The 13,729-nt window shown below is 35.9% G+C and overlaps 1 protein-coding gene across 5 annotated transcripts in view; it reads right to left on the bottom strand.

Annotated features, from left to right (window-relative positions):
- WASF1 (WASP family member 1) overlaps positions 1 to 13,729 on the bottom strand; it is a 125,995-nt gene that overhangs the window by 12,395 nt on the left and 99,871 nt on the right. For all 5 annotated transcript variants that reach the window (XM_044000509.1, XM_044000511.1, XM_044000513.1 and 2 more), the window contains 3 exons: positions 13,294 to 13,428; positions 1,276 to 1,429; positions 152 to 269 (listed from right to left, as the gene is read on the bottom strand). In XM_044000509.1, the coding sequence (XP_043856444.1) occupies positions 152 to 269; positions 1,276 to 1,429; positions 13,294 to 13,428 (407 nt within the window). The remainder of the gene's footprint in view (positions 1 to 151; positions 270 to 1,275; positions 1,430 to 13,293; positions 13,429 to 13,729) is intronic.

A 13,729-nucleotide genomic window follows, 5' to 3' on the forward strand; every position in this document is an offset into this window, starting at 1 on the left:
GAGGGGAGGGGGAAAAATCTGAAATTGTAAAGCTTGTATAAACAAAAGTTGAGAACTATCTTTACATGTAATGGAAAAAAATAAAATACTTTATTAATTAAAAAAAAAGAATTTAAGGAAACAATAAAAAAATCTGTTGGAAATAAAATACCTTCTGTTTTCTCTTTTCCTTTCTCTTGTCTTCGGTGTCCTGTAACATCTTTTCTTTCCATAGATCAAAGAAATATGAAGGATTGGTATAAAACTTCAAACCTTCTTTACCATCATCCCTGAAGTAAAATAATTCAGATAAAGCACACTTTAGAATTTTTAGAGTATGAGCATAATTTAAGACTAAGAAGCTAGGTAGGAGAAAAGAAATTATTAAGCAATCCTATTAATATCAATCAATCCATGCAGATAAAAACCAGAATTTATCAAATAAAGCAAAACATGAAATAAGGGGAAAATTGCTTCAGTACAAGGCAATACCAAATAAAATACTTTGAAACACTCAGAATTCAGGGGAAAAAAGTGGAAATAGAAAAGGTATTTATTTTAAAGTTAATTAAAATGGTCTACTGCAAGTATTCAATTTAAAATATTTACAATCAAAACCTATTTCCCCTGCACTAAATTTTCTGATTGAGTCCATTGGGATTTTCAAATGGTGAAGAGATTATTACTTTCTTTTTTTTTTTTTTTTTGCATCCAAGGTAATAGTGTCTTCTGAAATCAAGAACTTTGGGATATTCTATTACAATATTATAAATTTATTAATCTTTCACCCAAACAAAGATATCTAGCTTCCAGAGGTCAGTTTAATGGTAATATGTTCTAATGGTTCCAATTTAAATCCTTCATAATTAAAAAAACCTTTTTGGATATAATTTGGTTCAAAAGGAACACAACATTTGAAAAAATGATTATGAATTCATTTTGTCATGAGAAAGTATTTTGAGTGGAAAAATATTGTTGAGGTAGAAAACCTGCAGATTAAAAAAAAGTTATTTTAAATAATAAAACTTATGTTAAAAGGATAATACCTTGTCATCAAGAGTAAATTTGTCTTTGTTTATTTTAGTAACCACCATGACTATAGTTCACATGTATAGTATTCCTGCAGGCACCTGCAGTGCCTAGGTTTTAAGGAAAGAAAGAGAGAGATCTTTCTAAAATAAACATGGAGGGCATTTCATAGAGAGAGCCTCCACCAAAAAAAAAGTTTCACCAGGCATTAATTGCCTATGTGGGTTTAAGTATGATTAAGGTGACTAAAAGTTCTCTTTCACCTACCTATAAGGAGTGAGTATGTTGAGAGGTGGAGGCTGCTCACAAACATTGTAAGTTTCTTGTAATGGAATTGGCAAAGTCTTCCGATCAAACAGCTGCTGATCTTGAGTTGTGGAACTTCGGAAAGCTTTTCTCATTGTGATATCTTGTAATGACACTGGAATAGAAAGACAGAGTTGGAGCATGATCAAACATTTTGTTTTACACTTATAACTAAATATACTTTAAACATACATACATTTGCCTTGTAAGCAGTGTGGCTTTGTGTTTTGGTTTAAAGTTTAATTATTGTCAAAAATCATCCTTATAACTTATAGTTTCCCAATTAATAGGGAAACCGATAGGGACAAGACTTGTCTTTTTTTTATTCTTTCTCTTGTTACAATTATCTCTCATTCTTTTCCTTTTCATCTACTCTTTTTTTTCTCCCCTCTTTGTCCAATCTTGTTCTATTTTTAGTCATTGGTGGCACTCTAGATATAATTTTTTGTTTAATTTCCTTTAACAACATATGTAATTAGTTGAATTTTATTATTATTCTATTAAGTTCTATACAAGTATCCCTTTCATAGTTGAATGTGTATAACATTACAATTTTAGATTAATTAAGTATACAAAAAAGATCACTTATGAAAATATCTGAAGTTGGGCTAAAAAAGTTCACAGTAGGAATGTTAATCGCTATTGTTATATTTGGAAATTTGCTACTATAAGCAAATTAGTACAATAGTTGTTTTCTGTTATAGGAAAAAAAAGCACGTGTATTGCAAACACACACACATAATTATAACAAGCTCTTTGAAAGCAGAGACCATGTTTTCTTCTTCCTATCACTCACAGTATCTTATAATTCTATACAATGAGTACTTAATAAATATTTGTTGAATAAGTGGAATGACTCCTTCTGGTTGAGTACTACAAAATTCCTGAGTAAGAAGGAACACAAAAGAACAGACAAGTTCTGACAAAAAAATTCATCCTGTGACTACCAAGTGGTAAACAAAAAATATAGTCCATTTTCCTTAGGGGAAAAACTGGATGTAGTAGACGCAGGGGTGATGAAAATATGTGTTATTATTCCCTTTAAAGTTCCCATATTAAAAAAAAATGCAGGGTCCGTAATTTTGAAAATACAGTTGATCATAGTTAATCTGAATGTTTCTTCTTTCTTTCTTTCTTTTTCTTTCTTTCTTTCTTTCTTTCTTTCTTTCTTTCTTTCTTTCTTTCTTTCTTTCTTTCTTTCTTTCTTTCCTTTTCTTTTCTTTTTGGCAGCACAATGGAGGTTAAGTGACTTGTCCAGGGTCACACAGCTAGTAAATGTCAAGTGTGCAAGGTTAAATTTGAACTCAGGTCCTCCTGAATCCAGGGCCAGTTTTTTATCTACTGTGCCACCTAGCTGCCCCCATTCATTGGAATTTATTTTTTTTTTTTAGTGAGGCAATTGGGGTTAAGTGACTTGCGCAGGGTCACACAGCTAGTAAGTGTTAAGTGTCTGAGGCCGGATTTGAACTCAGGTACTCCTGACTCCAGGGCCGGTGCTCTATCCACTGCACCACCTAGCTGCCCCCCCCCCCTTTAAAAAATTATTAGGTATTTTAAATGTTCAAGCAATTTTTTTTTTCATTAAATTCCAATGAATGGGGGGCAGCTAGGTGGCACAGTAGATAAAAAACCAGCCCTGGATTCAGGAGGACCTGAGTTCAAATCCGACCTCAGACACTTGACACTTACTAGCTGTGTGGCCCTGGGCAAGTCACTTAACTCTCACTGCCCTGCAAAAACAAAACCCAAAACAACAACAACAACAAAAAACAAAATTCCAATGAAAACAAATGGTTACCTTTTTGTAATATAATGTAATAACACTTTGCAAATCAGCATAGTCCATAAAATTTATGCATTCCATTAGGCTGACCCTTTAGTTCTGTACATGTAAATGTTATTAAATATGATGATTTAATTCAACAAATATTTATTAAGCACCCATAGGGTGGTCTGATTCCTCTTCCCAAACACCAGTCCCTTCCAGCATTTTAAAAATATTCACATGATAAATGAAATAAACATATACAAAAACAAAACAAAAAGGATATATTTTAGGGTGTTAATTTTAACTTTTTGTTACTGTAGAAATACTCAAGTGCCCACAAGGTGGTCTGATTCCTCTGTCCAAACACCATTCCCTTCCAGAGTTGATTATATTCACATGATAAATGAAATAAATGCACACATAACAAAGCAAAGAAGATACATTTTGGGGTGGAAACATTAAGAGAAATGACCATTTTTTTTACATACAAAAAACAAATGAAAAGGAGGCTTGCATGTGAAATTGTAAATCTCTATTATATATAGCTAATTATATATATGTATGTATGTATGCACATAAGCATTTCTATTTTCAACACATTAATCCGAAGCTGTTTTGCTTCTCTGAGGCTTCCTCTGAACTTGCCTAGTAGAGGTATCACTGGGTAAAGTAAATATGTTAAGTGACTTGAGGGTATGTGCCCAAATTAATTTGCAGAATGGCTGGATCAATGCACAGCTCCATCAACAGTGCCTTCCATACTATGTCACCTATACTAGGTCTTCTTCCTCATCCCTCTCTCCCCAGATCCTGGACACTACCTATGGGGATCTGGGATTTTATAAGTGAGAGTTTGCTTTATTTTGCCCAAAATTAGGCCTATAAGCCATTTCTAAACCATGCCAATACTCTCTCCTTTCATGTGCTGCTTTTCCCATTAAAATATAAGCATCTTGAGGGCAGAGATTATTTTTCTTGCTATATCTGTATCCAGTGCTGGCACCTAGTAAGGGATTAATAAATGTTTATTAATTAGTTAATTCCTGTGCCCGTTCTCTCACATCTAGTCTAACAATTGCCATTTTCTTCTTTTGACCTTTGTCACTCAGATGGCTTCTGACCTTATCATTCCACTGAAACTGCTTTCTCTAAAATGACCAGTGATCTCTTAATTGCCAAATTCAGTGGCCTTTTCTCCATCCTCATTGTTTTTGACCTCTTTGCTCTAGCATTTCTAATGCTGTTGCTCTTAGTTGCCTACATCTCTTAGATATCAGACACTTATCAGGGAGATGCACTACAAGATCTGCTTTTGGATTCTTCTTCTCCACAATGCCTTATATTTTCTAAGGAAGCTTTTTATGTAAATTTGTCACATGTTAATGATTTGCTACATTTGACAGCAGAACTGCATTATGTATCATTGTAGGAAAAAGGAATAAATGTGGGATAATTATTTCTAACAAAAGCACTATTAAAAATTCGATCTATGATGTATATCTAAAATTGACATACTTGCATCTACAGTTTCAAATGTAAGAAATTTATACCAACTGCCAGGGTTGGAAAGCCTGATATGCATTTATCATTATTATTATATATGAGTAGGTATCTAGAGTGACTTTGCCTTATACCACATACATTTATTATTAGAATACTTAAGATATTTTAACAATACATTTAAAATAATTTTAGAAAAGGGCTACATATGTGAAAGTATGTCGATGTATTTCTTTTTTGTTTGTTTGGTTTTTTGGGGGTTTTTTGGTGAGGCAATGAGGGTTAAGTGACTTGCCCAGGGTCACATAGCTAGTAAGTGTCAAGTGTCTAAAGTCAGATTTGAACTCAGGTCCTCCTGAATCCAGGGCCAGTGCTTTATCCACTGTGCCACATAGCTGCCCGGTGTATTTCTTTTTATAACTAGCAAAAACTTTACTATGTACTCTATGAAGTTCAAGGCTCAAAATACTGGAATTTTCCTTGACTCTTTCCTCTTCTCCTTTGTCCTCTCTCATTCAATTAGTTACCAAGTTTTATCATTTCTTTCTCCAATAGTTCTTTTGAATCAGTCTTTTCCTTTCCATACCAAGTAACACCACTTTAATCCAAGACCTTTACCTTATATCTAGATTACTTCAAAAACCTCCTAATAGGTCTCCCTAACTCTAGTCTCTCTTCAGTGGTCTCATCTGGATATCACTATCAGATTGATCATCCTTTAATCCTATCATGAACCTGCTAAAAAAATCTGTCAATGGCTCTCCAAGCCCCAGTTTAAGTTGACTTTTAAGGCTTTCCCTAATTAGGGCAGTTGGGTGGTTCAGTGGTTAGAGTGCTGGTCCTGAACTCACGAAGACCTGAATTGAAATCCAGCCTAGGACACTCACTAGGGTGATCCTGATCACTGAAATGACTGAACAACAACAATCTGGATTTTTTCCCTCCCTTACACAAGGTCTTCTACTCCAACTCATTCATTCCCTTCCTATCTTTTGAATTAGGAATACTATGTTTCTATGCATTTTGTGATATTCTTCATGTTCCTGAAATTCCCTCTCCAATCCTTTCCATCTACTCAAATCCTTTGTGGTCTTTGTTGTTGTTATTTAGTGATTTCCAGTCATGTCTGACTCTCTGGGACCCAATTTGGGATTTTCTTGGCAGAGAGACTGGAATGGTTTGCCATTTCTTTCTCCAGCTCATTTTACAGATGAGAAAACTGAGGCCAACAGGGTTAACTGACTTGCCCAAGATCACACAGCTATTAAGTGTCTGAGGCCAGATTTGAACTCATGAAGATAAGTCTTCCTGACTACAGGATCTGGGCTCTATTCACTGGGCCATCTAGCTGCCCTAGAAATGAAGAAATTTTGTTCAGTTGTTTGTCATGTCAGACTCTTGTGACCTCATTTGGTAGCTGCCCCATGATCTTCAATCTTCCTTAAAGTCTTTCCTAGCTATTCTTTAACTTCTTTATTTTCTCAACTTTTAAAACACTCACCACTCATATTGACACTTAATTATATTCAACCTCATGTGTTTATTTATCTATTTCTTGCACATAAGAGTTATATTTCTAACTAGATCACAAGACCTTTGACAGAAGTGACGGGTTCAATGAATGTAAATCTCTTTGCAACCTTAACGAGTTGTATACTTGTGAGCTATAATTAGACCTCAACACTCATTCACAGTGTCTAACAGTGACAAGCACCAAGTATGTGTTTGATATTTGAATTGAATTCCTGAAATAATCTATGTAATTTTAACCTGTAAGTACATTATGTAATTAAAAACTATATAATTACAACTTGATTTGATTAGCTTTTATTCGTTTGTTTGGGATGACACTAGAAGCTTCTTGAGAGTAGGAATTTCTTTTACTTTTTGTCTTTGTATGAAGGAAAGGAAATGAACTGAGGTAAAATAGCAGAATAAAGAGATTAATAGACTGAGTCTGGATTTGAATCTCAGCTCTGACACTTACTAGTTGTTTGAATTTTGGCAAATCACTTAAGTTTTCTAAGCCTATTTCTTTATCTGAAAAATGGGGACAAATAATTCATTCATTAACTCCACCAACTTGTAGGAAAGAAAATGCTTTGTAAAATGTATAAATACAACAAAGAATATTAGCCATCATAAATATTATTTATACATAAATATGAACTATTATTCAAACATTTTATTAAGAATTAAGAAGTTTAGAAATGAAAAATGATATTTTGAATTTTTGTTACAGCTTTTTGGATTCAGTCAGTTTTGTAAAATTTCCCCACGAAGTCATTGCACAAGTTCTACTCTGATGCTTCATTATGATGATCATGTGATCTTGAGTTCTTAAAGGCAATGGCACCAGAGCACAAACTCTGACAGGTTCAACCCATTGAGCCGGAAATCAAGGAGGGGCCTTGTGTTTATTGTCCAAGGACCAGCCTACCTAAGTTCAGAGATGGTCAGGTTGTCTGCAATGTGAATTTCCCAGCAGCTCTAGAAGTCCAATATGAGATGTAACACTCCCTGTCTTTCCTTCCGCCCTAAATTCTGCACTCATACTAGAGAGACAACATACATATTGATACACTACCAAACAGCCAAATCTCTCAGATCCTCAGTTTACTCATGTATCATGACCTATTCAACCACTCTACCTTGTCTAGTCCCAGGGATGGTTATGCCTTTTATCTTGCAATCACCAACTAGTGATTCCAACTTCCATGTTCAAGAACTCTGAAATTCCCCATATTTGATCACAATCTTTTGTCATTCCACCTCTCCCTCTGCCTTTTGAATCCTTAGATTTTAATTTCCTACATTTAAAAATCTTTTTATTGGTTTTACATGGTTAAAAAATCCCACTAATTGTTCCCATAAAGAGAACATTTATTGGCACACTTTATAATGGAGTACATTCTGTTTTTCAAATTTGCCAAATTTCTCAACTTATTCTTTTTTTGGGGGTGGGGGTGGGGCAATGAAGGTTAAGTGACTTGCCAAGGGTCACACAGCTAGTAAGTGTCAAGTGTCTGAGGCTGGATTTGAACATTTGAACTTGGGTCCTCCTGAATCCAGGGCTGGTGACTTATCCACTTCACTACCCAGCTGACCCCCGTCCTTCATTCTTACTGTTATTTCTGAACTCTTCATCCCTCAGTTCTTTCTGAGACCATCAACTTGGAATGGGCTATCATCACTTTCCTTCCTAATCTTTACCCTTTGGTGAACCAGTGCAACTCTACACTGACTTCTTCTCTGAAGCCCCCATACACTATCACCAGTCTTGCCCTACTAAGCAACCAACCTTGAATTATTTCCACCATGCAATGCCTTAGTTCCTGTGCTGCTGAATAAAAGTGGAAAAATTTCATGAAACTATACTGATTGGGATTCTCACTGCAGCAGAACAATCTTTTTATACCTCCCTAATCATTTTACTATCACATTCACCAGCTGGGCTTTTTCAAAATTTTCGTGCCTCTTCAATCCTCCCTTTGGTACCTGACACAACCTCCAGAGGAAAACTTTATCTCACATTCTACTTAAAAAAATAATCATTTTCCAAGAGTATCCTATTATCCCTTCATCCCCCATCAATCAGATGCTTTCCACTGTTATCTCCTCCCTTCATCTGTTTCACATGAAAATGTGTCCCTTCTCCTTGCCAAGTTATACCCCACTATATGTACAAGTAATCCGATTCCAACCCATCTTCTCCAGCAGACGGTCCTCCTCTATTATTCCTGTTCTCTCACTAATCTTCAATCTCTCCCTGTCTACTGATTACTTCCCTACTGTATACATACATGTCCATGTATCCCCATCCCCCAAAAATACCCACTTGGTCTATTCATCCTTACTAGGTATTGTACCAAATCTCGCCCAGTTTTGTGGCTAAATTCCTTGAGAAATCCAAAACAATTAGTACCTCTATTTCCTTTCCTCTCACTCTCTTCTTAATTCTCTGCAACCTCATCATCCAGTTGAAACTGTTCTCTCCCAAATTATCAATGACCTCTTAATTGCCAAATATAATAGCCTTTTCTCAGTCCTCATTCTTCTTGAGCTCTCTGCTGCTTTTGATATTATTGACGACTGTCCTTCATTCTTCTGGGTTTGACACTGTGCTCTCCTTGTTATCTTCCTTCCTGTCTGACCATCCCTTCTCAATCTCCTTTGCTTTATACAGGTCATGCCTGCTAACCATGAGTGTCCCCCAAAGTGCTAACCTCATCCCTTTTCTCTTCTCCCTAAGATTCACTTTGTGATTTCATCAGGAACATGGATTCAAATATCACCTCTATGCTGATGATTTCTATCTCTACTTACCCAGCCCTAATTTCTCCTAACCTCCAGTCTCACATTTACAGATGCCTCATGGACATTTCAAACTAGACATCCTGTAGATATTTTAAACTCAATATGTCCAAAACTAAACTCATTATCTTTCCCCCCCAGTCCTAACTTTCCTGTTACTGTCAAAGGCACTATGATCCAGTCAACTCTGGCTCACAACTGAGGTGTCATTCTCAATTCTTCACTATCTTTCACCTCCTCCTTCTTCATCCAATCTTTTTCCAAGGCCTATGCATTCTACCTTCATAACATCTCACATATGTTCTCTTCTTTCCTCTGAGATTGCCACTATCCTTGCACAGGATCTTCACTTCATACCTAGAATATTACAATAGCTTTATGGTTGGCTTTCCACCTGTCAAAACTCTTCCCCACTCCAGTCTATCCTTTACTCAACTGTCAAATAGATCTTCCTAAAGTGTGGGTCTGAACATATAACCCCCACCCCACCACCCCTGTTCAATAAACTGTGTCTCCTTATTGCCTCCAGGAACAAATAGAAAATCCATTATTTGGCATCCAAAGCCCTTCATAATATGACTTCTTCCCACCTTTTCAGTCTTTTCCATACCTTACTACCCATCCTCCACCCTATACCCCACTACTTCCCCAATTCAGTGATACTGGCTCCCTTCCTGTTCCTCACACAAGACAACCATCTCCCAATTCTGGGCACTTTCTTTTTGCAGGGCAATGAGGGTTAAGTGACTTGCCCAGGGTCACACAGCTAGTAAGTGTCAAGTGTCTGAGGCCAGATTTGAACTCAGGTCCTCCTGAATCCAGGGCTGGTGCTTTATCCACTGTGCCACCTAGCTGCCCCTGATTCTGGGCACTTTCAATGAATGTGCATACCTGGAATTCTCTCCCTCATTATCTCAATATTCTGACTTCCTTCCAGTCATAGCCAAAATCTGAGCTAGATGGAACAATGGATAGGGCAATGATCCTGGAGTTAGGAAGACTTGAGTTCTAATGCAGCCTCAGATACTTTCTAGCTGCATGATCCTGGACAGGTTACTTAACTCCATCTTGCCTTAGCTGTTGTTATGAAGATAAAATAAGATGATATCTGAAAAGTGCTCTGTAAACCTGAAAGCACCATATAAATGTTTCCTAGTGGCTATTAAAGACACCTCTACTTATCCCCCTCAATTCTAGTACTAGGGAGCTGGTTGGCACAATAGCTAGTGTTAGAATTGAGGTCAGAAAGACCTAACTTCAAATGCTGCCTCAGATACTAGATGGTAACTCTTGTTTCTTCACTTCTACAATTGGGGTAAAAAGCACCCACCTTACAGGGTTGTTTGTGAATACCAAGTGAGATAACGTGTAAAGTGCTTTGTAAAACCTTAAAGAAGAGCTATATAAATGCTAACTATTGTTAGCTATTATAGTTCCTTCTCTCTGTTGGCATCTAATTTAAACTCTGTACATCTTGTTTGTACATAGTTATTTGTATGTTGTTTCCTTCATTAGCTCCTTGAAAGCAAGGACTTTCTTTTTTTCTTTTTGTTTGTATACTCAGTGCTTAGGATGTAGTAGGCACTTAATAAATACCAGACTTCAGTCGTTTTGGTCATGTCTGACTCTTCTTGACCCTATTTGGAGTTTTCTTGGCAAAAATACTGGAGTTGTTTGCCATTTCCTCTCTGGTTCATTTTATAGGTAAGGAAAATAGGGCAAACAAGGTTAAGTGACTTGCCCAGGGTCACACAGCTAGTTAGTATCTGAAGTCAGATTTGAACTCACAAAGATGAATTTTCCTGACTCTAGGCCCAGTACTCTACCCACTGCATCACCTACCTGCCATAACTACTAACACTACTAAGTTATAAATGAGTTCCAATTGTACTGGTGAAAAGAACTGAAATTAAAAATCCTTGTTGTATTTAAGTATTAGTTGAAAATATCAGTTTCATCATTAGAATAACTTAAAAAAAGAGAGATTAAATTTTATCTTCCTTTTTTTTTCCTTCTGGTCCTATATGACTAATTTTTTTTTTACTTTACATTCCTTGACATTATCCATATCTTAACTTCATGGTATATTTGATGCTAAGTTTGGATTTTTAGATGTCTGATTTTCATTTAAACTTTGAAGTTCACATCTTATTCCTATGTAGAGTCATGGATTTGAAGCTTTCAAAAGAGAACTGAGGTTAGTAAAAATCAACTGAGTAACAACACATTTTCATCTTGGGATCACTGTCTCTCTCTTTTGAAAAAAAAATAAGTTTTACTGGCTCCTGGATTTTATATCCATCATTTCTGGTTATAACACAATTATAGCCCATGTCTCCAAACTGAACCCTCCCTTATAAAAAGAAAAACAATTCTTATCAAATAGCTGATCTTTTAGTTACCCAGAGTTTGGCTTTCCTTTAGTTCTTCCCTTTATTCTCATTTACACTGTTATATTATTATGCATAATGGTCAGCTTTTTCTTATTTTGCTCATGTGATAGAGAACATGGAATGGATATGAAAGATGTTATCAAGGAACAAAAATCAACAGGGCATTTTGAATCCTAGCTTGAAGGATGTTTAAACATGCAAGTGTCTTTCATAATATTTTAATAACCTAGATGTGAATTTTCCAAGGAAAGATAACCACACACCCTACTGTATATGGCTTATGAAAACCCTTTCGTGTTTTTGCTGCTTTAAAGCTTTCCGTAGCAAGATAGTGACCTTCACTTGATGGGAAGAGAAATTGTGAAATGAGGTCTCTTTTGGAATTAAAGATTTTATTTTATTACTGGTAAAAGAAACTCTCACATTGTGAGTTAGGGTCAGAGTTATGTACCTATCAAACTGATTCGAATATCTTAAATATCTGCAAATGCATTTTGATGATTCATGTTAGTGATAGAAACTAGCTAGGAGCCAATTTAATGGCATCATTATTCGAGGCTTTTGCTTCTTGTCACTTACATCTTGGGTCAAACTGTCAAAACGAGTTGGTCCATTCCCTATTCATCTGCTTTCTGGCTTCCAGAAATCTGACATTTTTCCTCTTAAAGTTTGGGTCTACTGAAGTCTTGTATTTGAACCAAAGAAAATTACTCACCAGAAATTATTTTTTTTCTCTGAAGACAGTGACTATTATAGAGGCACGTCCAACAACTCTCAAGAGGAGGAAAGTGAAAATTATGTTCTTTAGCTCTTTTATTTCTTTTGGCAGTGAAGGGACTGGCACTTGGGAGACAATAGCATTCAAAGGACTCCATCAAGGCTTGAAGGCATGTGATATGCTTTCACACTAAAGGTTCTAAAATTATTTTAGCTTGTAACATAGCTTCTGAATCTCATGCCTCTGGCTTAACATCAAAATGTGAAAAATTTCAGCCTCAAGCATTGACAATCTGGAGCCTTCAAGAGCAACACTAAACCCATTTAAAGAGGAGACTTCCTACCAATTTTAAAAGATTGTATTAGATTTGCTCACATGAAGCACAAAAAAATTCTAAATGAAGGCATTCATAAAAATAATTGACACCCATTTGGGGATTTTAAAGCAGTTTCACAGAATTTTCACCACTAAGATTAAAGTATGGAAAAAATGGAGGAAGAGAGAAAGCTTATTGAAAAAAATTTCCCTCTGATGTTGCAATTCTACTGATAACTCATGAATTGTTTAGTGTATATCAGGAAAAGGAAATTTTAAAATTTTTTTGTCATACCCCACTATATCGAGCCGGCCTCATTCCATATTTCCCATCCCTTTTAATCATCCATGTAGAAATCAGGGCCTACTCAGCACAAAACTCTTGCTGTCTGCCCTGCTAATGTGCATGGAGTTCCGACCCATTCCTCATCCCCCAGTCCCAATTTCTAACCCTTTTCCTAAGAACAATCATCAAGTTAGTATTACCATCACTACTGAAAAGGAAATGACAATTTATTCCCTTATAACTCTACTCACAATCTTTATGACTACTCCAACCAAAACTCCCTTTCTTGTTTTTTTGTTTGTTGGTTAAGTGACTTGGCCAGGGTCACACAGCTAGTAAGTGTCAAGTGTCTGAGGCTGGATTTGAACTCAGGTCTTCCTGAACTCAGGGCCGGTGCTTTATCCACTGCGCCACCTAGATGCTCCTGAAAACTTCCTTTCTTGGTCATCATTACTCTACTTCTGTTGTACCTCCAGTAGCTATCACAGTGTCTACTAAAAATGCTTGTGGATTAACTGTCATGGATTCATTGATGAATAAACTATATATAAAGAATATTTGGAAGAAAACACTTCATAGCAAAAATTGTATAATTATTTAGCTCTGTCCCCAAATGTACTCTTCACTGGACATAACAAAAAATAAATAATATTTAATCAACATATAATATGATGAGTGAACTTACATTCTTCTTCCTTGGGATCAAGTTGTGTAACACTGACAGACAAACGGTCTACCCGCTCCTGTAAAGAGTTGACTCTGAAGGAAAAACTGTGTGCTTCGTTAAATAGTTCTCCAAATATATCTTCAGCATACTTACCTACAAAACATAAAATGTAAATAAAGAAAAATGAGCTAGATATTTTAACGAGTATGGACATAAACATTTGATAATAATTGAATATTAAAAAGAATACTTACTAAATCTGACACATATTTGAAATATCATAAGTTATAAACTCTGAACATTTTACTGATTTCAAATATCACTTCCTGGCCATCTTCACACCATGTTGTCTTCACTCAAGCTATTATGTCTGCTCCCTTCCCACCAGAAAATTGGACTGGAACCAAGTTGGGCTTTGATAGGTCAGCTTCATTTAGCCTTATTCCAGACTTAT

The sequence above is a fragment of the Dromiciops gliroides genome, chromosome 4, assembly GCF_019393635.1.
Source record: "Dromiciops gliroides isolate mDroGli1 chromosome 4, mDroGli1.pri, whole genome shotgun sequence".
Classification (NCBI taxonomy): domain Eukaryota; kingdom Metazoa; phylum Chordata; class Mammalia; order Microbiotheria; family Microbiotheriidae; genus Dromiciops; species Dromiciops gliroides.